The sequence below is a fragment of the Sphaeramia orbicularis genome, chromosome 24 (genome assembly GCF_902148855.1).
Source record: "Sphaeramia orbicularis chromosome 24, fSphaOr1.1, whole genome shotgun sequence".
Classification (NCBI taxonomy): Eukaryota; Metazoa; Chordata; class Actinopteri; order Kurtiformes; family Apogonidae; genus Sphaeramia; species Sphaeramia orbicularis.
Window position 1 is genome coordinate 27,898,764 of NC_043979.1, and position 27,803 is coordinate 27,926,566.

The 27,803-nt window shown below is 36.9% G+C and overlaps 1 protein-coding gene across 1 annotated transcript in view; it reads right to left on the reverse strand.

Annotated features, from left to right (window-relative positions):
* map3k5 (mitogen-activated protein kinase kinase kinase 5) overlaps positions 1–20,194 on the reverse strand; it is a 119,501-nt gene extending 99,307 nt beyond the window's left edge. The window contains exon 1 of the mRNA XM_030128496.1: positions 19,097–20,194. Within this exon, the coding sequence (XP_029984356.1) occupies positions 19,097–19,547 (451 nt within the window). The 5' untranslated portion in view covers positions 19,548–20,194. The remainder of the gene's footprint in view (positions 1–19,096) is intronic.
* Between the last annotated feature and the right edge of the window lie 7,609 nt (positions 20,195–27,803).

The following is a 27,803-nucleotide window of genomic DNA, read 5'->3' on the forward strand; positions in this document are numbered from 1 at the left end:
GATTGTAGCAAACAACACATCTTATTACTAACAATGGGCAGTGTTGTGCAAGTTCACAGGAGCTAGTTTGACATTCAGAACCCCAAAAATGAACATCTGAACTTTCTTTTCAAACGTGTAAGATTTTGATGGATCTAGTCACAGAAATAGAATATAATATACACAATTATATTTTTCAATTGCATATAATGAGCTTAAAACAAGAATAGGTGTTTTTGTGCCCTTGGAATAAGATGTTTATACCTACATCAGGCTGCATTTGTAAATAAGAATCTGTTCTTAATTGCTTGCATGGGTAAATAAAGGTTAAATTTAAAAAAAATAAAAATAAAAAAACAAAAGGCGACAGTCACCACTGTGAACTGACTGTTTCCTCCAGTTTTCTGTTTTATAGTAGTTAGCATCCACCAGCATTTGCTAAAGTGTGTACCAGGATCATTACCTATTCAACTAAAAAGCGCAAAACTGGGGGGGAAAAATGTTGTTTTGATACTGCGATAGGAAAGACTGACTGGAGGATTCACTTACAAACTCAGCCTTTAACAGCTGACTTTGTGTAATTTTACCCAAGTTCTGAGCCTAACACCACCCACTACATGAGTCTGAAAGCTGCTAAAAAGATAGAAATGGGCTGAGATGGAGGTGGTTGTTGTCTAAACGTCCAGGTGTGGATGTGAGACAGGAGTAGTTCAGGAACATCTGTATATGACAGAGAATCATGACACGTAAGTAGAACCATATGAGGTTCTGAGAGGGTTAGTTTAAGTTTCTGTGCTGGTTTTATCACCTGACAAATACCCACCTAAAAATCAATACCCATTTGCATGTAAGATATATTTAGAATAGTGTTACTCATCTTTCTTGTTATCATATAGTCATTTCCCACTGAAATCTGAAGTCCTCGAAGTAAAGAGTCAAGACCACTGGTTTTAGAGGCAAAGCTGGTGTGAGTCTGATGTTTCTGAACAGAGCGATATAAAAGCTTCAGTTTGACCTGTTGGAAAATGAATGATGTGGCAGGTGGACTGAGCACCTCTGACCAAAAGCCGTAACATTGATGTTTTTAAGCAAATTTAAGTCTACATATCTAGAAGTAGTACTAGAAGTGCAGACTTTCAGATATCTGTTGATTTTTATGTAATTTTTATGTGATGTTTTTGTGCATTATCACCAGCATTTCATTGTAACTGAGTCATATGGTTCTCTTTACAAAGAATATGTTTTCATGTTTAGTATGATGTTCTTGCTTTTTCAGGTAAAGTGCAGGATATAACTCCAGTGAGCAAATGCAGAAACAAACAAAAAAAAAAAAAAACAACCACAACACCGGTAATTTGGTTTCTTTTTCTGATTTTGGATGTTTCATATCTGATTTCTGCAATCATTCTAAGACAATTTACCTAATAACGGGAAAAGTCACAGTGTCACGGCATGTTGGTCCATCCAGGATCCTCCATCATTCATGAGGAGAATAACATTGTTACAGTTACTGTTGTTTTAAGTCTACTTCCTGCACATCTTGCACATGCCAACTGCTTCATTACCACAATTTCAATGAGCAGACAAACAGAAACCAAAACCGCAAGAGAAGCTCTGAAACCGGCAAATGTGTTGATTCTCAACAGAAAGGTTAAGTGAAATTGGGTTTACCAGTAGTAAAACATCTATAATGAATTCCAAATCAGGTTTAGCTACATGTGAGGCCAAAGAGCCACACACAGTGTAAACAACCATTAGAGATATTTTCCCAAATATAAAACCCTGGGAATGTAGAAAGGCTAGTCTTTCAACTCAGCATCTCTAGTCTACAAATACATCTTTGCTCCCAGTGGACACTATGGGAAATACTAGACAATGGTTATTCAGTGGCTTAGATGCCCTGCCCAACAGAGTTTAATGCTCCCTTTATTTTTAGACACGAGAGTGGCTGAAAGAAACTACCCTAAGCCCTGAAAATACCGTGATGCAGGAAATGAGCCCAACCTGCCAGTTGCACTGCTCTGCTTGCAGACTAGTCCTTTTTAATGCTGCCCCGTGCACTTTGTAGCTTTTTCACACACTCAAATATTTTACAAACTGCAGCGCCATGGCCCCGAGGGGGAAAAGAGCTGAGAACAGAATGTGAATTCATCCACAGCAGACAAACACACTGGGAGAAACCCGTGTCGCCGTGCAAGCTGCCCTGACTTGCCTGTTTCATTTACTTCCTGCTCGCTTTCTCAGTGAAACAGAAGGAGCTGCTGTTTATGCCAAGTAAACAATGATTCAGCCTTATCTCACATCACATGATGAAATAAAGAACACACATTGCTTTGAGTGAAACTGCAATAGACAGGAATTTGTGTATAAAAAAAAAAAAAAAAAAATCTACTTTGAAGTGCCGAAAGTGGAATCGATACAAGCAGTACGTTATCACACATCAATAGTTTCAATTCCAGGGACCATTTCTATTTTAAAAAATGTGTAAATAATGTGTTTGGAAGATGTCAGGGTGATGTTTTACATTATTTGACCTTTAGAAAGCCAAAAAACTATAGGAATATTTACCACAATATAAAATTAAATCATGACAAATATATATCCTGATATCTGTCAAATAAATGGCAAATCTTTATTGCCAAAGATGAAGAAATCATATGGTTTGTGGTGGTTTATGGTTGTCTGCAATTTGTAAATGTCCATACAACACATAACAAGACAAAAACTTAAGAAAACCACCGAGAGACAAAACCACACCTGCAGTCTCCATTTGCATAATTCAGTGTTTAGTTCAAAGCAATCTGAGTTTATTCACCTAGATGAAAACAGTCTAAAAGACAGTTTTTTGTGTGGTGTTACACTCTTTTTTTATGGCCAGAATATGACAAACACTTGCCAAACAGAGGAGCATTTCAGAAATATGGAGGAAGAAAACTCAGCACAGTTATACTGAGAAAATGTTTGTTCAACATGAAAAAAATCAAGGACCATTTTGTAAGTGTTTCAGGTGAGAATGAGAACACAAAAAAACCTAATGACAAAAGAAGAAAAATCTATATTACCATAGCAACAATACTGACAATGTAAAAATATATTATAGTCATCGTTTTATTGCAATGCCTGTCACTACCTGCACATATTTAAAACATGTTAACAACTTCTAATGATTTCATAAAATACTGCCTGGATTAAACTGTAAACAGCATCTTGTTAACACCTTAAAAACAATTAGTTCAATCAGATGCATCCACTATCCTCACATCGTCTTATCAGCTACCAGCAGTTATAACAAACAATGTGTTTTGTAAGGTCACAACGCCTTGACCTTTGACCTTCGACCACCAAAATCTAATCTCACTTCATCCTTGAATCCAAAAGTGAAGACATTCCCTCAAGTTGTTCATAGGCATGGACAAACATAACGTCCATGTGACCATGACCTTTGAACCTTTGGGCAACAATAGCATCTATAATTGAATATTTTTGCCAAATTTCACAGCATTCTGTCAAACTGTTCCTAACATAATACCATGGATGTGTCTAAAATCAGAAAACACCGCTTGTTTGCAGGTGAATTTCTTGGGTAACACGTCCTCATTTTGTTTGTCTTTTTCCATTTTTCTCACCACTTTTTGTGTTTAACTTTCCCAAAATCTCTCTCAAAACCTTGTAAGTGTGACCTCTGTGGTGCATGTGCAGAATCAGCACAAAAACAAACCAGACTGCAGATGACTAACAACTTTGTAAAGTGGACCCTTGCTGTGAAGTGCACATATACCCTGAGTGACTGTGAACGTCTCACTTGTGTTAAAAGCAGGTACAACAGGGGAAAATAAAAAAGCTTGTGTTATTTTTACACCTCTTTCTCATACGATCGCTTTACAGTTGTTCTAAAAGTGCATTGTGCATCTTTCAGAGTCCTTTTTCACCTGAGTTATTTGATCGTTTCTTTTCATTTTATGAACACAAAGGGCAGCCGAGCGGGCCATCGACTAAAGTCAATGAACGCTGGTTAGTCTTGTCTATGTGCTGCAGAGGACACTGAACCGTACGTTTTCAATAATAGATGTGTATAAAAGACACTGATTCCACTTACTGTGAATAAGTGCAGCCAGATTGTTGCTCTTTCAGGAGCTGCTGTCTTGCTTCTATTCTGCATTTTGAGTCTAAGCAGCAGACTCCTCCTTTTAACCGCAGCTTGTCATTATAGGTGTCAATCACACCAAGCAGCACCCACTTTATGTCATTAAAGAGTAGCTCAGAAAGATGACGACTTCGACAAATCACCCTGATGACATACACTACATTCAGAACATCTTCAGACCCACCGGTTTTCCACAATTTGCAATGGAAGAAAGTGAATAAAGACTGAAGGAACTTAAAGGGGTCATATTTTGCTAAACCCACTTTTATTACTCTTTGGTACATTTATTTGTGTATTTGGACCCTAATAGTTCAAAAACTTTGAATTTGAACCCTCCAGGTGCGGCAAAGCTATCTTTATATTTATTCCAGCAAAAATCGAGTTACGTCACGACATTTGCACATATAAGGTCAAGACCTGGACGAATATTTCTCCGAGTATGACATAATTGTTTGTCAGCAGCAGCGGTTGTAGTCCATCCTGAAAATATGTCCAAACTTCAAGCCAATTACCTAAAATGTTCAGTTGTTGGTTGAACAGGACAGAGCAGCACAACAACCTAGAGGGGGCGGGGCATGAAGTGGCTCATTTGCATTTAAAGGGCCAGCGCTCAAAACGACCTTTCTGGTGTCATTACTCAGAAATAGGGTTGAAGATGGACCTGTGGAGTTGAATTAATGAAGAATTCAGACCCAAGGATAGCATTTACAGTTTATGTAGACCATAGGGAAATGTTTTACAATGCATAATTCCATTTAAAAAAGCAAAATATTACTCCCTTAACTAAGGGATAATTCACTCACTTAATTTTTAACAACTTAAAGCACTGTTCTTCTTGATTGTGGAGTGCTAGGTGTACATTAATAATAAAAGTTAGTGAAATTAAACCAGAAAAGCTCATGTTTTGGATAGTCAGACAGCTTACTGCTATCATAACTGGTGATTGAATGGACAAATGAAAGGTAAATTGTTAAATGCTTTGGTTCAAATTGCATGTATTGTTTATGCAGATCAGATCAGTGCCTAAACATTACCTACGCTGTGTAGTTAAAGACACTATGGATGGATTGATAGCAATATTTAAAACAGCAATTAAGCTGATACATGGTTATTTTCTGTTTATTTTGTTTTTGCTTTTATTCATCCCATCTTTTGTGCTGGGAAATTTGTCAATATATATATAAACAGAGGTTTACTTACCTGTTTTAAAGTATTTCATCCTCTCACTACATTACATATTATTCTGCTACTGGAAGGAAAACATCTGATCTTGACTAAATTCTAGGACTTTGAACTGTGTGGACATTCAAGAAAAATACATGCTTTTCAATATTGCACCAACTCCTTTTATTGTGTTTTTACATTCTGGAGATAATGTGTGCTGAGGTGGTGTAATTTACTTACACAGTCATGGCTGAAAGATTTGGTAGGGGCACAAATTGACTCTTTGTATAAATGTCATTTATTTGCCAATTAAAGTTTTGAAATAACTATTATTTTCCTTTTTCTTTTGTTCAGACAGGGTAGTCGAAACTGTCAAGCAGGTAACATCTAAAAACGATGCCTTGTCTGAACAAAAGAAAAAAGAAAAGTATGATTACATTTACAGGAGACAAAATGAACATCATTAGCCTTGAAGTTTTGAAATGTATAAAATGCTTTCCGTTCCTCTTTAGTACACCTCAGAAATACATAAAAAATTGCACCACTTCCAAGACTTTTGCCCACAGCTATAGAAATGTCCATTAACCATTGTATGTTGTGACAGTTTCCTGCTGTTTGAACCCACACTGATCACCATCATGCTTGGGCTGAAACCATCCTCACTTTTGTCTTTACATTCTTGTGCTGGTCTTTATGCGTTTGTCATGTCTGTCACATAAATTGTCAGGATGGTTTACACAGCTTAATAAACCAGTTCCCCAAGTCTGAGATAGGCTTCTGCAGGTGTACATGCACAGATATTGCAGTTACATTTGACAGGATGTTTGCTAGAATTCAGTGGAAGCAGAAAAATCCCCATGGACTTAAGTCTGATATAACTAGTGTTATATTATATATTGTTTTAACTTGTCTGATATTACTAGTTCTAACAATGATATCTTAATTCAGTGTAAGAGAGGACAGTTGTTTCATTTATTAAGGCCTCTTTCCCTGATTGTATTTGGGAAATCTATGCACACTGACATTTGTAACTGATCTCTGCACCACAAAAAGGGATTAAGTTACCAACATCACCCTGTAAAACTATATCTTATCCCATAAAGACCCAGTGCTACTTTTGCATCAGTTCCCAAATGCATTTTTCTCTCTGTTTAACCTTTCGTAAGTGATTTTTCATCATTTATTGTAATATTATGTACTTTATTTTGCATTTTTTTCAGTGAAAATGTGGTATTTTCCTGTATTTAATTTATTGATCATGTAGATGTTCATAAAAGCTCAGCTTAAAGTTGATGGTTATTATATCAAAAACAAAGAAAACTGAAGACAAATTTACTTTTTCCAGCAAAGATATCGTTAAACTGAACACAAAAACATTTGTTTCCATCCAGTGTCATTGATCAAACTCCATGGGTTTTAATGGCGAATCAATGAAAGAACGAAAATGACAGTGTTTCCACATTTAGTACGGAGCCTCTGAATGTCCAAATGGGTCATATCTGATGACCATGAAAAGATGACAAACTGTATTTTACACCAGTTATTTACATGGATTGATAGGATTAGTGGATCAGCAGTTATTAAACATTTGAAATCAATAGATGGTTTCAGTCGCCAGTGGCTGTTTGTGTCTTTATGGGTTAAATCAGTATCTACCGCATGTCTGAAATCCCACATGCATTCACAACACACTCCAGATCTCTTTCCATAACCCAGTTCAACAATGCCTAAAACAATCACAATTATCAACATCTTCCACCCAGGGTCTCCAACTCTGGTTAAGAGATTGCAACCGTCAAGAAACAACAACATATCTGTGCCTGCCCAGTTAACACAATGCTGCAGGTTACAAATACTGAGTTGCATAATCAACAACAAACATGGTCCAGATCAGCTGCTTATTTCTTACAAGAACAAATGAGAATTTTTTTTGCATCACGGCTAAAGCAGCAACAAAAAGCAACACACTGCCCATTGTGTGAATGCTTACATTAATATTCTACTCTTTGTCACGAGTACATCTGAGTATAATTATACTCACCCTAAGAATACATCTAAGAGCATTAATGCGTTCTTAGATGTTCAAGACAATTTAAGCCTCACTCTTTGAGCTCAGTCCTAGTGCTGTTAAATGGTCTCGCAAATAAAGTACAAGTATAAAATAAGATTCACGCTGGTAAGAAGGCTTATTGTTAAGTAGCGTATTACAAGGTCAGAAAATCCAAGGCCTCAAATGTTTCATGAGTAAATATTATATCACACAGGTGTCAAACATGCGGCCCTGGGGCCAAATCCGGCCCACCAAAGGATCCAATCTGGCCCATGGGATGAACTTGTGAAATGCAAAATTATACTGAAGATATTTAACAATCAAGGATGTTCAAATCATTTTAGGTCAATTCAATCTGAAGTGGGTCAGACCATTAAATACTACCATAATAACCTATAAATAATAAAAAAAAAAAAAAAGCTATTTGTTCCTCTTTGTTTCAGTGTAAACAAAGTAAAATTACACTAAAATGTTTACATTTACAGATTAGCCTTTTACAAAAAATGTGAATAACCTGAACAAATAAGAACAGCCTGAAATGTCTTGAGAGATGTATGTGGAATTGTACCAATATTCTCTCTGGTATTAAATGTTGTGTGTTTTTGTAGATCCACTGTGATCTGTAAGTTGTGATTCACATGTATAAATGTTAGACTATGGTGCAATATTGTTAAAATTGGACTTATTTTTCTTCAGAATTTTAAGGTTGTTCATATATTTTTATGTTATGTTCAAGTACGGTTCGTAGATGTAAACATTTTCATTACGAAATGTTACTTTTTCCACTCAAAAACATAGAGAAAACTTTGGAGTTGATATTATTTATAAGTTTTTATCCTATTATTTCACTGGTCCAGCCCACTAGATATCATATTAGGCTGTATGTGGCCCCTGAACTAAAATGAGTTTGACACCCCTGTTATATCACTATACGTTAGAGAGGAGTTCAGATGCTCTACACTATCACTATCTGTGCAGAAATGTCTTTTTTTCTGTACCTGATGGGTCAGTAGGGGTCACTAGGTGGTGTTTTGATCCTCTATCTTGAACATCACCTGCTCCAGAGTAGATTACATGTGCAACATAATCTCAGCGCTGGAAACCCAGAGCTGAACCAGCAGTAACCTCACTAACCCTTTTAATCCTGCTCCATGATTCAGGCCCCTAGTGTTTGAGTCAAGAGTAAACCTCTGCTACCTTATCATCAGACTCACAATGGCGTGAGTCAACTCCCTCTCACCCTCCTCTGGTTTGGAAAGACGCTGCATATCCGCCGCCTTTTGCCTCCTACAGACCTCCGATGAGACTTTTGATACACCGTTTCTCCGCCTGCAGTCGCTTTTACCCTCAGGTTTTCTGCACTGGTTAAATACTACATTTAACCACATGTTCAGACTAAGAATACACACTTTACAGATGATGATGAAACACTGCATCGAGGCACGCTGAAGGTATAAAATCTGTAGTGTATGCATAAATATCGAGGCAAGGGATGACATCACTGATGTAGCGTGCATTTGACAACAATAAAGAAAAAGGCAGAAGAACAGACTTCGATTGTGATTCACACTGTTCTTCTCACTATTCTGACATCTTACTTCTACTTCTTTTATTGATTTTAAGCCACATTATCACCTTTTATTGCTCTAGTTTCATTAAATATTATTTTACTTTTTTACTTCTTTTATCAGTTTAAAAGAGACATTCCAGTCTCTCAACAGCCCACCAGAGCACAGATATAACTTCCAAAACCACCAATGAATCAAAGTGTAAAGCTCACTGTTTACACACATCTGTATTATGGTATCATTAAGTTTTCTCCTTCAAACAGGTGGTTTTACTTGGAAATGAAGGTACTATATGAATCATCCTTACTTTAATTTCTATTGCAAAACATAATTTCTATTACGATAAAATGACAGGTTCTTCTCAGTGTAACGCACTTGATGTTTGTGTGTCATACAGCGGTGCAGGCAGCTTTCCCCAGACATTACTGAGTGGCCTGCAGGCTAATTCCTTGTGACCTTGTGCTCTCTAACCTCTGCTGAGCAGCCGAGCATGCAGAGTAAACATGACGGAGGATAAACATCTTAGCAGAAGGCCAGCTGATGGGATTTCTGAGCAGCGGCCTCTCTGTGGGGAGGCTGAGTGTACTGTCCTGTGCTTTTGATTCCCAAAAGGCTTTCAACACAGAGCTGTCAGCTGACACCCGGCAGTGTTGACACTGGACACAGTGACACCTCACCCACTGTGAAAGGATTACATTTGTGCAATGACCACTTCTACAGTTACAATGTTATGTGTTGTTTAATTTTTCAGTTTGCAGACAGCAAATCTAATATGTACAAACACAGAAATTGGTGAAAAATTGCTTGTTTTTGCCTGATTTTATGCAGAAAGTTAATTAAACTTGCAATATTATACTCTAGATATCAAAAAGGGGCCACCAGGAGTTTTATTGTGTTGTAGACCTGTTATTACTGCTGATATGATTGAATAAATTAGTAGCTTGACATGGAATAAACTGTCAATTCTGACAAGGAATTGTCATTTTCCAATCCAAAATGAATGCTATTCTCAGATTGAAACCCAATCCACCAAAGAATTTGTACTTTTCTGTCTTATTACTCCGAAGAAAATACATATTATGAATTGTTTTTGAAAGTTGAACTGAAGAAAACTGCAATGGCCCTTTTTTGTTTTAGAATTCATTAGTTCAGCAACTGGGTAAATACACAATGTTGCCCATAAAGTTGAAATTATTTCTGTTTTCAAACACATTCCTTTTCTTATTCCTATTTATACAGTCACAGAAAAAAATATTAGACCATCAAAAGTCATCAAAAACAACGGTCATGCAATCAAGTACTAACTCCTGTGTGTATCATGTGCCTAAAACAGACAGAAGAGAATGGAATGCCTAAAAGCACTGTTTTTGGCAGTACAATGCCATAGATATTGATGTAAGAAATGAAGTGGTTTTGGTTATTATCAAGAAAACCCTGGAAAATGGTTAGATATCAGCTCTGAAATTCAACTCTTATGAGCTATTGTTGTTGTTATCATTATATTTGTCCAAACTAATGTACCTTTAGTTGTACCAGGCATTAAAATGAACAAGAAACTGAAGAAAACAAGGAGTGGTCTAATAATTTTTTCCGTGACTGTACACATCAGTAATCACCTTTGACCAGGTGCTGTGATTACATACTGAGCCCCAGTTACACTTTATCTATTAAGATTAAATAACACTGTCACATTCATGTCATGAAAACAGGTAAATATATTTTACTCCACCTTTAAAGGGCCTCAGTAGACCAAAAGAAATAGATCACTTAATAGATTAATCATTAGTTACAAGCCTCAGTTTTGTGTTCACAGGGGAACACAAATTTATTTTCAACAATAACTTCCTGATGCGTTGAAGGGATGTTTGCACATTTCAACCTGTTTCTTTATTGATGAGGAAATGTGAGGGGCCAGTGCGTGTCTGTTAACTTTTGATTCGGTGATGTTTAAGTGGTAAACAGTACTCCACAAACCTCAATACCTGAGTGCTGATTCCCTTCCGTGCAAAAATATTTCCCTTTCAGCTGTCACAACATGACAATAAAGTAAAACGCTACTGCCTTAAATCAGTTTGTGCTCTGTAATTGTGCTGGTGGCAGAACAGAGAGTCCACCTCTCAGCACAAAACAAGAGGAAAGCAAACACTCAGGCCGAGACAAAGCTGCTTTCAACATGCTCAGGAATTGTTGAAAAACCCATTGTGCTCAATGTAAATTACAAGGTAACACAATGTAATGATCAACTGAAGAGGTCAAGCCCTGCATACCATGGCTACAACCATAAAACCAGCTTGCCATCACCGGCAGAACAGCACAAATGAGGACAAATTGAACCATGATAAATATTACTGTCTGTGGCTGCACTGTTAACACAACACTACAGGTTACAAAGGGCTGCACAGTCACTCACTTGTCAATATTTACGATATTCAGGAGCATAAGATATAGATGTTACTAACAACAAAGCCCCCAGTATCTATGGGTCAGCTGCTTGCAGTGATCTATGCGGTTGTTATTGTCATTTTCGCTATTAAATACATCCAGGGTGCATCTCTATATGACCATCTATCCATTTGCCACAGTATTCAGGAATAGTTTTACAGAATATTGTCAAATTTAACGTTAATGTTGATTCAAAGATGAAATGATTAGATTGTGGTGGTCAAAGGTCAAAGGTCAGGGTCATTGTGAAATCACAAAAACTGATTTTTATCCTTATTTTTGACATGTGATTAAGCTGCATTTATGCTTTTGGGCCATGATTTATAACATGGGTGGGCAATTAATTTTCTTTTGGGGCCACATGAGAAACTTTGACAGTTGTTAAGGACCGGACCCATACACTTGCAGCTCTGCTGAAAATATGAGTCTATAAAAACAGTAAATGAAACAGTACAATGATTCAATGAAAATGTGGAGCACAGAATACAACTATTTAATGAATATTCACAAAAACATTTCCAAAAATGTGATAAACCAGCTCCACATTAACTTTACATGAAACACAATAAGTGCATCCAGCTTTGGTTTGTTTGCATTCTCAGTTCTTTTTTTTTTCTCTACCTCTGACTTCAGTGATGAAATAGTCCATGTCTTAATAAAAACGCCGCGATCTGAACCAATCTTTCTTTTTTGGGGGGTTAGCTGACATCTTCATGGGCTAAAACTGACCAACAAACCAATCAGTGCATAAACCTTATGCTAAGTACAGAAAGTATGTGCGAAAAAAGTTGATTTAACAAATCCCTCAGCCTCAGAATAAAAGCAGTACCGTTGTTTTGGTTGTGTCTATTACGATGATACATATTTGCATTGACTTTTAATTTGCCAGTGACCTCATGCGGGCCAGTCGGCGTCAGCTATTGGTCTGCATGTGGCCTGTGGGCTGTATAATGCCCAGGTCTGATTTATAATGTTCATTCCTAAACAATATGTTTTTTCAGAAGAGCAACAATTATTTCATCACTTGGACTCAAGGATGAAATTATTAGATTTTGGTGGTCAAAGGTCAAAACACATTTTTATCTTTTTTATTCTTTTACATTTGATGAAAACAGCATATATGTTTTCAAGCCATGATTTATATTCCCTAAAGAATATTTTTGCTAAGCTAACATTAGCAATAATTTTAGCCACCTACTCAGTCAAAAATACATCAATTACAATATGTGAAAACAATTTGTAGGGAAAAGGGGTTAAACAAGAATCAGTGAGCATTAAAACCAACCTGCACAACAGCTGACTATTCAAGCAATGTACTTTTTGAGCTGGAAATAAAGATGTTATTTCAATTTGCTCTGTTAAATGAGTATTAAATTCAACTTTATTTAAAGGCCTGTCAACACGTCAGTAAATAGGATTGTCAAAACATATTGTATCTTACACAATTTATTTTTCATCATGTTGATAGTGGTCACAATGATGGACACGTCATCTTGTTCCCCATTGTCCCACAGTAAAACTAAAACAATAGAGCTATGATGGACATTGAAAGGGCTGTGATTATTTCCATTATTGAGTAATCTGCTTATTACTTATTAATACTGATCAACTATTTCCTCCCTCAATTAGGTGTATGTTGTATAAAATGTTATAAAATGAATAAAAAGCCTGATCTGTGTTTCTCAAAGGCCAAGATTATGTTCTCAAATGTTTTCAAACATATTCTGTTTGCTCTCTGTGCTATTATTTATTTTCCAGATATTCAGTCACCAGTAGTTCACAACTAAATCGTTAGATGTTGCAGCTCTATTTGAATGAAATGCATAACAACGGTAAATAATTACTCATTTTCTTGCATAACACTGGTCACCCTGTTTGCATTGACATTTTTTTCCTAAGTGTTCCTGTGCATCATAGTTTGATGATGTACAGTCTGCTGTATTTCAGTACAGTCAACTATCTTTCCAAAATAGCATCGATCCACTAGCTGCAGCTTGGCTCCAAGCTCATTGTTTAGAGGTTTTGTTGCCTGGCCTTCGCTCTGCTATGTGCTTGTTCAGGAAGAGGACGCACCAATGTGTGTTTGAGCAGATACTGCATGTTTCTGGGAAAATGCCTCTTCCTACCTCCCATGTGAATTATGAGAAAATTCCACAGTAGTTCAGAGGAAGACAACAAACAAAAAGAGAGCCAGAGAGAGAGAACTGAGTGAATGTTTGTACAACTAATAATCTGATGTTATGATAAGCAACAAGCTTGTCTTCTGCTTCAGTTATCTCTTACGGTTTGACATAACCGCATTTTGACATTTCTTTTAACTGCCTTTTTTGGTTAATCTCACACTAACTCAACTGTATTACTCTCTGTATTACTCTACTTCTCAATGACTCACCCACTATTTCAATGAGACGTTCTGATGAAAAACAGTTAATCATCGGCATAAGAAGAAATGCTGCTTCGCGTCATGGATATTCCTCTAAAAACAGTAATGAGTGTTTTTTTTTACTTACAAGATTTTTTTTCGTGTTGAATAAAATGTGGCTTTAAAATACATTACCAACTAGATTTCACAGAATAGAAGTCCTGATTTACAGATAATGGCCTATTGTGATAACTGTGCTAAAAGTAAATCTTTATTCAAGCAAAGATGTTCTGAAACTAATGATTATTTTCATTATTGTGTAATCTGTTGTTTGTTTTCTCAATTAATTAACTGCTTTGTCTATAAAATGGCATAAAAGGATGCAAAATGTTGATAATTGGGTTGTGTGGTTTTGTAGTGGTGAGTGTTTCAGTCTCACAACATGAAGGTCTAGTGTTGGATTCCCAGTCAAACCAGGACTTTTCTGTGTTGAATTTGCATGTTAATTCTTCTGTCAGTGCCCACTGACCAAGGTACTGATCAAGATCTGGAGCTGGTCCCTGAGCGCCTTCAATGGCAGCTCACTGCTCCTAGTGTGCTAATTGCTAATGTTAATGCTAGGCAATAGGAGTGTTAGGATGGGTATCATGCAGACATGGAGTTTCCTTACAGGGATAATAGAGTGACTTAACCTTTAGCTGTTTCCCCAAAATGGTCCAAACCCTAAATATAATCAATTTATTATTATCAAGGAGTGAAAAAACTCGTAAATATTAACAAAATGAAAACACTATGCCTGTCCTGGGTTCCTACAGGTTTCTACAACTTAAATTTAAGACTTTTTAAGACCTTTTTAAGACTACTTAGGACATAATTTAATGCCCATGTCACAGCCTATTTCACGTCCTCACTGGCAAAATTTTGTGACTCCTAGAATTTAGGAAAATTTATTTATTTACGCCTTGATTCCCACCGTTCCATTCCATTCCTCACTAAGGGGGTTGCAAAGTTAGTGATAATTGTTTCCTAATTTCAATATAAATTGTTAGGTTGGAACAGGTGGAACTGAGTCGACTAACGTTACTTTCTTTGCAGGGTGGACATTTCCCAGACACATTTAAACACAATACAGCCAGCAAGTTTATGGCAGCAGAATTTAGGACCTTCCATATCAAATTGAATACCTTTTAAAGACTTTTTTGAGGTATTCAATGCAGATTCGTAAAGACTTCGTAAGACTTTTTAAGACCCCGCGGGAATCCTGTCTGTTCAAATGGTCTCTCTTGTAAATCCGCCTGCGTGCCTCAACGGAACTACCTGCATAAATAAAACGTCTTTTTAAAAATAATAACAATAACTCACATTTATGAAGATGGAATCAGAGAATTTTATTTTTTAAAAGTTATAAAAATAAATTACCAAACTAGTAGAATGATCAGTCATTACAGCTCTACACTTTTCTATGACAGTAAAATTAATTTTTTGAAATTGTGGAGTATTTTTTCAGTCAAGTAAGTGATTTGACAGCGAGAAATGAAAAAGAGGTTGTTTTGCTGACATTTTGTAGACCATATGGTAGTATTAATCTATTTACTGACAAGAGAACATCACAGCATGAACAGCAGCATTGGATTGCTGAGTAATTTTTTTGATGCAGCATAAAATAGTGTTAAAATAAAATAATGTTAACACTGATTTTTTTTTTTTCTATGACACCAAGACATTGTCTCTTTTTACTGTGCAGATGTGTGATGAATGTGATCTAAATCACACTCTACCTTGACTTTTGTGTACATGTAAAAGTTGTAAAGACACTGGTTAATAAATACAGCAGTTGCTATAGAAACCTCATTCAATGCATTTACACTTACTCAGAAAGCACATTACATCACAAGGTTAGACATAATAATAAATAAGAGGCTTCTTTAGGTAAATTTTTGTTTTTTTAGTATCTCACTGACATGAACAAGAAAACAATGATCTCATCAGTCAAAACACAGTTGGATTTTAATTTAATTTTCTTTTATGTTGCTTGCATTTTACTTTAAAGGGCACCAGGGTTAAGTAAAGTATCTCAAAGTTGCTATAGGCATATTGTGGACGCAAAAGTGGCTGTACAAATGCCAGCAGCATATATAGTATTTCTCAGTGAAATGCAAACATTGGCAGCTGTTCCTGGCTCCAAAAACACAGCCCTGTACATTACAGCTGCTTTTTATTTGACCACAATTCCTTAAAGGTCTGCTTTCCGAACTTGCTTATTATGCAAGTGAACATTTCCAGAAGGATTACGAGCCAGCTAGCTACTACCCAGTATGAATATGACAGGGGAAAGTGCTTTCAGAGGGTTCAAGGATGTTTCTCCAGTGGAAAGTCCAGCCTCAGATACTCCGACACAATACAGGAGGTGCACAATGGAAGGGGGGAAACTATGCGTGGGGGAAAATTTAACAATCCAATCACCCCCCCGCATTTGTGGAGCGAATGAAACATCCTCAATGAGTTCCAGCTTTTGCTCTGTGTAAAAGCTACAGTATGGAAATAACGGTGGCATGAAAGCTGCACCCTCAAGCCCTGACACGCTGAGCTCAGTGTTGTGTTTAGGAAGCTCACAGCAACCTGCAGGCAAACACTTACAACAGAGGTGATGCAGCGAAGCACTGACCTTTGACCTCTGCAATTACGTGTGAAAAGATGTGTGTACTCCAGCGCAATGAAGGTGAAGTAACGCTCTTCAGGGGTGACTACTGATATTACAGTTTAATCGCTAGAACAGAGCAAAGATTGAGGTAAATCAGATAAAAAAGCATTTAGACGATTGATCTGACTCGTGTTATTACCTTGACAGAGCTTTCTAATCTCAAATGTTTCCTCCTGCAGTGAAGAATTATTCACAGAAATGCAAAAGGACTGTATTAGAAGTAAAAGCAGAGCAAAAAGAAGTCAACATACTGACGTAGAAGAACTGGTTTTGTCCTTCTGACTGGTACATTAACATACATCATGATTCAATTATTAACCCATAAAGACCCAAACAACCACTGGTGACTGAAATCATCTACCAATATAAAATGTTTAATAACATCTGATCCATTAAACCTATCAATCCAATAAATAACTGGTGTAAAATGCAGTTTGTCGTCTTTTCCTGGTCATCAGATATGACCCATTCGGACGTTCAGACTCTCCGTAGTGAACATGGAAACATCGTCATCTTCTACAACACTGATTCACCAGTAAAACCCATGGAGTTGGATCAATGACAGTGGATGGAGACACTTGGTTTATGTTCAGTTAATGATGAATTTTGTTGAAAAAGTCACATTTTCTTCATTGTTCTCTGTTTCTGATATTATGACAATGAACTTTAATCTGAGCTTTTACGAACATCTACATGATCTTGAATTAAATATGGGAAAATACTTGATTTTTATTGAAGACACGCAAAATACAGAGCATAATACTATAATAAATGGTGATAAATTGCTTAAGAAAGGTTAAATAGAGAGAAAAATTCAAAAGTAACACTGGGTCTTTAAGGGTTAATAATGAAGCATCAGAGTTAGAGCAGTATGTTTGCAGTAGCTGGAGGTGGACTAGTTCATGTGGGCTCATCATATTACTAATGGGATAATAAAGAGGGAAGAATAAATATGCTTTTTGTGTTTTCTCTCTAATCTTTAATTTTGGTTACATGTTGGATGATATGAAACGATGTGAGAAGTTCAGAGAAAAAATACTATTTGATGGAACTGTTAATATGAAATGTGCATCCTCTACTCACTGGTTTTTGTGAGATGCCAGATGCCTGGTTTAATTCACAGCAGTGGAAAAAAGTTTTCCTACACCCTTAAAATTTTACACATCTCAATTAACCAGATGAAATACTTGTGGAGAATTTTTTTATTTTTTTTTCCGAACAGTGTGGCTGCATTAGACACACACAAACAAATGCAAATGATTTATTTGTTTACTGTTCAGAGGAAAAACTTACAACACTAAATTCTTGGTAATTTCAACATGTCATGCTTTGGATGTGTTTCAAAGAATATTATCTTGCTGAAACATCCAGTTTTGACCTTGATGGAATTGTGCACATGCAGGATATGTGGGTTTGGGGAGTGGAACAATACTTGGCTGAGTTCAGTGACCTGAGTGATTCCTAATGCAATATATCACAAATGCATGGGGTGTCCAAAAACTTTTTTCCACCACTGTATTTTCTTTCAATCTATACAGTTATACTATAAGTTTTGTTGTGTTCTATATGTTGGAATAAAATCTGTTTACATCTTCTCATGAAATGATTGCGACTGTGATTTACTCTTGATGGATAAAGTGTAACTGGGACTCAGTGTAATTATTGCAAAAGGTTAAAGGTGATTACTGATGTATACAAATAGGAATAAAAAAAGGAATGTGTTTGAAAATGACATTATTCCATCTTTACGGGCAGCAGTAGACCCCACTCACCCTGCCTGTGGACTGTTTTCCCCTCTACCCTCAGGCAGAAGGTACTGCAGCCTGAAATGCAAAACTGCTAGGTTCAGAGACAGTTTCTTTCCCACCACCATCTGTCTTTTAAACAAAGGACTGTAAACAGGGGATGTCCAGTTACTTCTTGAAAATTGTGCAATAACTTTTTACTTATTTGGGCAATAAGCACCTATTTATTCTCTCCTTTTATATTTATTTATTCACTCACTGCACTACCTCACCAGTATTTAGACAGACTTATTTTATCTCAGGTGAGATTTTTTTTGTTTGTTTGTTTTTTTAACTATATGTGTTTTTATTGTTGACCCTGCATCGTCATTTCATTCTGCAGTGCATCTCTGATGTAACTGGCCTGAATGACAATAAAGAGATCTGATTCTGATAATCACCCTGTTGCTCAACTGTTGTTCAAAAACAAAAAAGGGCTATTGCAAGTTTGTTCAGGACAACAATCAAAAATTCACTTTCTTCAGAGTAATAAGACAGGGATGTACTTTTTTTTTTTTTTCTTCCCAGTAACAGGATGCAAACTGACAACAGCATGTCATTTATCAGTGGAAAATTTCTTATCAGAATTGTCAACTTATTCCATATAAATGTACTGATTGATTTATCACATCAGCAATAACAGGACTAAAGCACAATAAAGTTCCATAAGTGGCCCCTTTAATATTGAAACTTTAAGTGGAGACAGAAACTGGAAACACCTTGACACAAGCCATTTGCATCTGAAAAGTACCTCAATATGTCAAATAATTGAAGTAGAATAAAAAGTACATTTGGCCCTGAGTGTAAAGTAAACACTGAAGTCCAGGTGGTTGTAAACAGTATATGAGTGTTTGGTGGATGGACTCAGTTACTTCCCATCACTCTGTTCCTGTCTGACTCACCTGCATTGTAAAAGCGATCCAGCACCGCGGTCTCCCCAAAGTCAAGTTTCCCAAAGTTGACCGTCTCCAGTTTGCTTCCCACCGTATCACACGCGTCCCTCAGACACTGCAGGGCCAGGTTCTCCGCGTTGTTCTGCAGGTTGGCTTCGCTGTTCAGCACATAGGCCACCGCCACCGGCCTGCTTTTGCTGCACTTCCCTGTGGACAGCAACCCTGCACTGTCTATGGGGCATCCCCCTGGTGTGGGGCTGATCCCCCCGCTGCTGACCACCGAATCCTGCCAAAAAGTCCCGGCTGCGGGGATGCCTGGAGTTCCGCCACCTCCTCCTCCTCCTCCTCCTCCTCCACCGCTGCTGCTGCTTGTGCTTTCCCCAGCTCCGAGGCTCTCTCTACCGGGACAAACCCCAAAGCAAGGCACCGGTAAAGATATCCCGTCCTGCTCTTGGTTCATCTTGTTTCAACTGTCTGTCACTGCGTTAAAGTGTGGTTTGCGCAGAGCGGCGTGTCCACCAGTGCTCCATGGAGCGCAAGCGTTACGCACGGAGGTCACCCATGGAGCCTCTGCACGGGTACGAGCTGCAACCTAGCTCTGTTTCCACACAGGTAAACACTCTGTTAAAGGCAGGGCTGCAGCTCCACATCATGCTGCATGTTTCCTGTCGAGTGCAAGCGTAAAAAACACCAAATTACGCAGAGAGACGCAGCAGATCGATCCGAGTCACGACACTGTTTCGAGGAAACGCAACCAAATCCGCGCATTCCTTTTCAGCTCTTCCAACAAATCCACATAGTTGCCAAAGTTGTGCAAGAACAGATCGCCGGTGTCGGAGCCGAACAGCAACGCCCACTGGAATCCGAAATGTCAGAGAGAAGTTAAAACCCCACGTCACGTCGGAAAACGGCGTGTCATCTGTGTAAAGAGAAAGTAGGATCCACGCACACCCAGGCTGCTTTCATGTGCAGTCAGACCCTGCCCAGTTTCCACTGTTATCTTCCACTCCAGACCTCCACACTCACGCACTGGGCGGAGAGATGACAACAGTGGGAGCATAGTGTAAGTGGGTGGAGACACTATGACCATATGTGGAGCTGTGGACCTCTGAAAAGGAGCAGTACAACGAAAACAACACACAAGATCACGCACCGGGTTATGTGAACAGTGTAAGGAGAGGTGATGTAACCAGGTAAACACTGGCATGGATACAAACAAAGTCTACAATAGAAGCCGTGATTTATTTTATCAGGGAAACTTCATATTCAGAAACATCTGTTTTTGATTTTTTTTTTTCCAAATAAAAAAAAAAATTGACACTTGAATCAAATGTTAATTTTAATAAATTATAAACTAATAAACTAAAAAAAATCTATTGATATGTGCCAGAATTCTTTAGAGTTGAATGATTTCATCCCCTTTCAATAACTGTGCTGTATTTTTCTTAAATGCTGTACGTGATCTATTGTCTGATGCCTGTAATGTTTGATTGTACTGTTGCGCTGTTGTGGTTCTGTAATAAAGTTACTTTAAATAAATAAATAAATAAATAAATAAAAAATAACTCCATAACGTCACATATAATGTGAAACTTATAAACTGTCAAGCCCATTTGCTTAAGCATCAATCTACATTTTAATCAAAATTTTCTTACGAATCTGCAAATTAATTCCATTCCTTCCTCTATCAATCTCAAGTGATTCATGTCAGTTTGGACTATGATGAATAAATGCAGGCCTGTGTGGTTATAAAAAGTTTTTGGCTCATACAAAGTCATAAATCTGTCTGAGTCACTGTGTCTGGGGAAGAAAACATTTGATTTCTTCATTATTTAACGCATTCGTACATGGTTTAACCTTTGTCATGTGTTGTGGTCTTCTTTTATGTTATGAGAAGGACCTCTTGTGGTAAGTTTTTGTTATTACAGGCCAATGCTTTAGAGACAGGATGGGATAAAATGATGGTCTACAATAAGTTATATGTTATAATACTTCCCTTTTACCTTTTCTTATATTTTAAGATACTAGTTGTTTAAATTCCTACGAATGAGGATTAGAGCCAAAGAAAGACTGACTATTTGATCACAGAGATGGTAATATTTATATCTTTAGGAGATGCCCTACATGCTCTTTTTAACACAACAGACTGTTCCTCTAATATTACCCATTTTATACAATTCTGAGTTTATTCTGAAAATATCATGATATTTACTCTAGCTTTTTAAATTTCTACACTTGGATGTAACAAATAATTTACACACCCCAATTAAATTTAAAGCTTTATTCTCCATTTATTTACTCCAAAAGAGTGTTGTTGAGGGATTTAATTTAATTTAATTTAATTTAATTTAATTTAATTTTATTTTATTTTATTTTATTTTATTTTACTTTATTGTGATGTCATGAGTGACATACAGTATGCACAAATTGTGGTTAATAATGTTTTCTATTCAATGGTCATACATTATGTCTAACATTTGAAATGGTGTGGCAGGTTTTTTTTTTCTTTTTTTTCTGTTCTGCATCTGAGGGCTTTCCTTCTTTCTTTCTTTCTTTCTTTCTTTCTTTCTTTCTTTCTTTCTTTCTTTCTTTCTTTCTTTCTTTCTTTCTTTCTTTCTTTCTTTCTCTTCAATCAAATCAAATCAACAGCACACAATGAAAAATGATTGTTGCCAAAAAGACAAATGTCAGTTCAGTGCTTATACATTTCTGCCACTAGATGTCCCACAGTGACCGCAAATTCATTTATGAATTCCTCACATTTCTTCGTGACAGTGATGTGAGTCCACACACATCCACAGGGCTGTGTAATTTCACTATCTTTAAACACACTTTTGTCTCCCCTTCATCATTTAGCTCTAGGCCAGTCAAAGATGTCAGCCAACTATTTATGCATCAATGCATCTCTTATTCTCACCCAAATGAAGTGGTGTGACTGTTGAGGTTAAATTATAATGAGTCAAGTTGCATTGTATTGAACACAAACAACAATGATGTTATGTAAGTAAGTTTTCCATCTTTTTTCCTCTCTATGCGCACATTAGGGAACCCACTGTTGAACTCATCTCACTATCTCACTATAGAAACCATATGAACAGCTGAAAGCTTAAACCTTATTTCAATTATAGCCTAAAACTAAACACTCTTAAGGCTCATCCCGAGATAACCCAGCTAAAATGTCCTCACTTTGAAGGTCCAGGACTCACTTTAGTGGTTAAAATTTATACATATGTGCACATCTGTATGATTCATGGATACACAGGTGAAAAAAGACAAATTAAAGTTCCTTGTTATTTTGAGTTTTCACCTTTTATTACATTGTAAAAGCAATTTAGACATTAAAACAACAGGGGAAACAACCATAAACACAAACAGTCATTTTTCTACTCCTGGGCAACAGCACGCTGCACATCTGGCACACAGAGCTGCTGAGCCTCTGCATCCTGCAGACAAGCCTTGGAAAATATCAGACCGCTGCCAGGCAAAGTCTCTCCTGATGGTGTTATCCCCGGCTCCACACAGTCAAGGTATAAGAGAATGCAAAGAAAACACCATGGTGCAGCTGCTACCTATAGTGAATTAAAACATTGTTAAAACTGACAATACCAGAAAAAGTATTCAAATTTTTTTTTTTTTTTTTTTTTCTTTTTGTTTTGTTTTTTTTTAAATAAATGACACCACACCATCCTTAACTACAAATACACACATTGTTAATCCAAATGAACAAATGCTCACAATGTGCTGGAAAGTTTTTGACTTCTATGAATTACACTTTTAAGTTTATGTTTTACATTAAAATTATGTCTATTAACTAAATGGTGTGCAACATCCATTATGTTGAATGGACATTTTCTGTACATAAGCCAAGCAATAATGAGCATCTGGGCTCATTAACCTCTGTTTTCATTTGCACATTATTTGGTTTATGTAAGGTGAATTAGTTTGTGAACAGCATATACAAAAATACACACATATATATATATATATATATATATATATATATATATATATATATATATATATATATATATATATATATATATATATATATATACACACATATATATATATACATATATATATATATATATATATATATATATATATATATATATATATATATATATATATATATATATATATATATATATATATAGTCTGTGATTTTCTTTTAAAAGTGATGGTGTAATTCACTCAGAAGTAAACAGACAGTATTTGCATTCAGAAGTGTTGGTGTAAATACTGACCCAGTACTTCCTTTCCTTACATTGGTGTTTGGACTCCATCAACTTTTTTCTTAACATGCTGCAGCTGGAATCATGGTCAATGGAAGTGTTAACTGTAATAGTAATGCTGCAGATGTAACAAACAATGATTTCTAGCATTCTCTTTGTTTTGACTTGAGTGTTATTTCATAGTCATTGGCTGCACTGCATAGGATGCAGTTCTTTCTTTCTGAAAAATGTCGACAATCCAGGCTAATAAAATGTAGATTTCATGCTCATGTGAAGGAGGTCTGACCCAAACAATCAACAAGTATTCAGTGTCCGGGTGAGGTGGTGGTGGCAGTATCAGTGTTAAACAGATTCTGATTTATGTTAAAGCCCTGCATTGTGTATGGTAGATATCAGAGGGAAAAAATATAGTATATGAAGATACATTCCTCTGGCAGCTCTCTCCTCTTTGCCCAAATCAAAAGATTCAATGAAGACACAAATGTGAGTCCAAAATATCACCTCTATGGGAACAATATAGACATGTTTCACTGAATTTTAACAGTGATCAGTAATTAAAGCACATATTTAACCCCCACCTATTTGAAAACACCTGTGATCAGTATATAACATCCATCACATTATTCTTAAGATATCAACAGAGTGCAGAACTACCAAGATACTATTTAATTATAGTTTTAACCTCCACCTAGAATGATTATATGGCATTATGGTTACGTGGAATTATCAACTATTTCACCAGTTTCCAGAAAAGTTGGTGAAAGGGTCATAAAAGACAACCGTGAACTCCTCAAATTTTGGAGCCGATCCATAAAACAGTTTGACTTGTTGCATTTGGAATTGTTTTTCACTTTCTTTTACATTGATGAGCTCCAGGCTAACTGAGAATGTAATCGTTAAACAAAAAACAACATTAAAAAAAAAGAAAACAACCACAGAAATTCTGGTGAAAGTCTTCAACCAGACCATTTCTGAATAAAGTAAAACTAACAAGTCAAAGTCTATAACATTATCCAGTGGTATCAACTATGAAAAAGTAAGAAAACATAGGATGAGAGTTGTGATTCATGGTTTGTGGCAAAAAAGTGCAGAAGTAAATAAATTAAACCATGATTATTTTTTGACAACTACTTTCAGAAGCAGAGTTGTAGCTCTGCTGCTAGAAGAGGAGCGAACAACAGCTTCCACCTCTTTACTATCTTATCAGTTGAAGTTCATTGTGGTTCAGTAACGTAGTGAAACATGTGGCTCTGGTGGAGGTCTACACTCTACTATGTACACTTCCACATATTAGCGCGTTAATGTTAATATCTTAAAACTACTAATTGTTGCGTTCAATCCTATTATTGTGTAGAAGAGACTGCGTTATAGCAGATTTTTAAAGCAAGAACAAGCTGATAATTGAATAATCAGCTGATATTCTAAAAATTTTGACATTATGCATCCTGAAATTAAATATCTTTTTCTTTGTGGCATACAAAATAACTGTATGAAAGTGAAATAAACAAAATAAATACTAACTAAAAGACTGAAAGTCAAACTCATATTATTAATCAATCAATGTGAGAGTGAACAACAAACTAATAGTAAAGATTAAATATCTTTTGAGTGATTTTTTCCCCCTTTTTTAAGTCAGTCAACCACTCTTTTATAGTGTAGAAGCCTAACATCAGCCAGTATTGCTGCCAACTTCTGCTGATACTGAAGATGATTATTATTTTATGTTAACCCATAAAAACCAAGTGCTACTTTTGTGTCAGTTCCCGAATGAATTTTTCTCTCTATTCAACATTTCTTAAGTGATTTATCACCATTTATTATGACATTATACTGTTTATTTTGCCAAATTTCAGTTAACATCAGGTATTTTCCTGTATTTAATTTACTGATCATGTAGATGCTCATAAAAGCTCAGATTAAAGTTTAGGGTTATTATTTCAAAAACAGAGAAAACTGAAGAAAAAGTGACTTTTTCAGCAAAATATATAATTTAACTGAACATAAACCAAGTGTGTCCATCCGCTGTCATTGATCAAACTCCATGGGTTTTACTGGTGAATCAATGTTGTAGAAGGTGGTGGTGTTTCCACATTGACTACGGAGACTCTGAATGTCCAGATGGGTCATATCTGATGACCATGAAAAGATGACAAAATGTCTTTTACACCAATTATTTACATGTAGCGATGGAATTAGTGGTTCAGTAGTTATTAAACATTTTAGTTCGGTAGAGGGTTTAGTTGTCGGTGGCTTTTTGGGTCTTTATGGGTTAATAACATGAAAATTCAGTAACTAAATGTGATATGTACATGTGACATGGAGTGAAAAGTATAATATCCACCCCTAAGATGCAATGGTATGGAAGAAGAAGTACAAAAGAGCAGAAAAAGGAGAGTACAAGTACCTCAAGATTGCATTTAAATGCTTGAGTATACGCACTTTGTTGCATTCCACCGGTGGAAGTATTGTAATGTTACGAGTTTACTGCACATCAGTAAGTGTAGTTAACCATCAATAGGCCGTCCATGCTGCACCCCGCAAATAAAGCTTTCCATTCTGTGCTGCCACAGACCATGAAATAGTCACTCAGCTCTGAAATGGAGAGAATCACTCACACAGTGAAACAGCGAGAAGTTCAGTTAGTTCTGCGGTGCAGGTAGGAGATAGATACTTGGAGGCACAGACTTATTGCAGCCCTCCATAGATATCTGCCAAAGTCTACACAAACATTAGAGGGAAACGGGGAAACAAAATTACAGAAATCTGCTAAGTTTGACAAATGGTGGGACCAGCTTTGCCACTAGCTATTAGCCTGCAATGATTAATAAGTGAGAAAATAATTGCACTTCATTGAGATTGATGACGCCCCATTTAACCTCCCCACTCATCCTGGCTGCGCCACAGAGCACTGAGATGAGCCTCGGACACACTGCTGCTCTGCCGGCCTCATTGGCGTCAAACACACATACACAGGCATGCACATACACACACAGACAAACACATTGGGTTTGTAATGATCCTACAGGGCATTTTTTAAAAGCCTTGCAGCGCTCTGATCATAAGTTCATTGTTAGTAAGTGAAAAACAATGATCTCAGCGCTAGGAGGCCTCTGGGAATCTCTCACTCCACCAATATAGAAGCATTTAAGTCAAACACCATGGGGAATTAATGACAGTGGAGTCACCATTAACTCCAACGCTAACGAGTTTATAAGACCTTCTTCTTAGGCTTTTTGTGTTTGTGAACTTGACTGCTTGTAGTGGAGAATCTTGTCGATCTGAGGCACACTGGTGAACGAGTCTGAATGGGATTTTTTTAAAGGGTAAAATGCAAACAACACAGCTGCGATCAGACGAGGCGCTAGGAGTGCCGTGGCCTCTTATCCTCTCAGTCTGCAAAGAGACGTGGCCAAGGTTATTAAAGAAGGATGTAGCAGAGCAAGATGGCCGCTGTTGTGACCAGAGGCGGTGTGGAGAGATAAATGGTTGACCCAGCCTGGTGTCAGGTTAGGATTGATGCCACTATCAGCCCCACTGCTTTCCCAATGATTTTCTCAAATCTCTGATAGAGTGTGTTATCTAGTTACTGGCATGAGGGCAACGGCCTGCAGGCACAGAGAAGGTCAATCTATGAGGACAATCTTTGTTGGACTAAATGAGAAAAAAGACCTCACAAAAAAGAATAAAAAGCAGCTGCTAGGTCTCTGGGATAAGATAAGCCAAATTACTTCTCTTTAGTAGGATAGGCCTCAGGCAAAACATCAAGAAAAAAAATTAAGTGAGGCGGCTGTGTGCTCTCTAACTTCAATGTTGTAGATTTCACCTGGAACCTCTTGCAGCTTCCTTGGACTAATGTTGATTTGGTGACAGCAGCTTGAGTTATGGGCTGTGCGAGTGGGTTTGTGTGCTGTTTAATCTGCATTCAGCTAATAAATCTCCTTAACAGGCAAAAAAAAAAAAAAAAATCCTGGAATATACAACATAACACCATTCAGCAACATAAACCATCTCACAGATCTTTGGGCTTCTTCACACTTTCAACCTTCTGCTCCTTAGTCCTTTCAAAACTAGAGGAAAGAGTTTGACTAATAGGTTCTAATTTGCCGGCCGTGGACCTGATCAATAATTCTGTGTCAATAATGATGGAGAGGTCTGGTTGAGGGGAAATGATTCCACTCATTGTCTGAGAAAAATGAAGGTGCGGACATCACCTCAGGCTGTGGGCAGATGTCCACAGGTGCTCGGTCAGTATGATGGTGGAGTCGATGAAGAGAAAGACAAATAACACACATACAGACGCACATATAAAGCGTATGTGTTTTCCCTTGTGGTGCATATGATGAAAACTTTCCAACATACACGCTCACTCACACATGTCCCTCATGGATGTGCTTTTCATTTCACTTTCTCATGACAATCTCATTTTGAACGCAGCCTTCTGACAGAAATATTGACCCAAATGCTATAAATGGAGGGAAAGA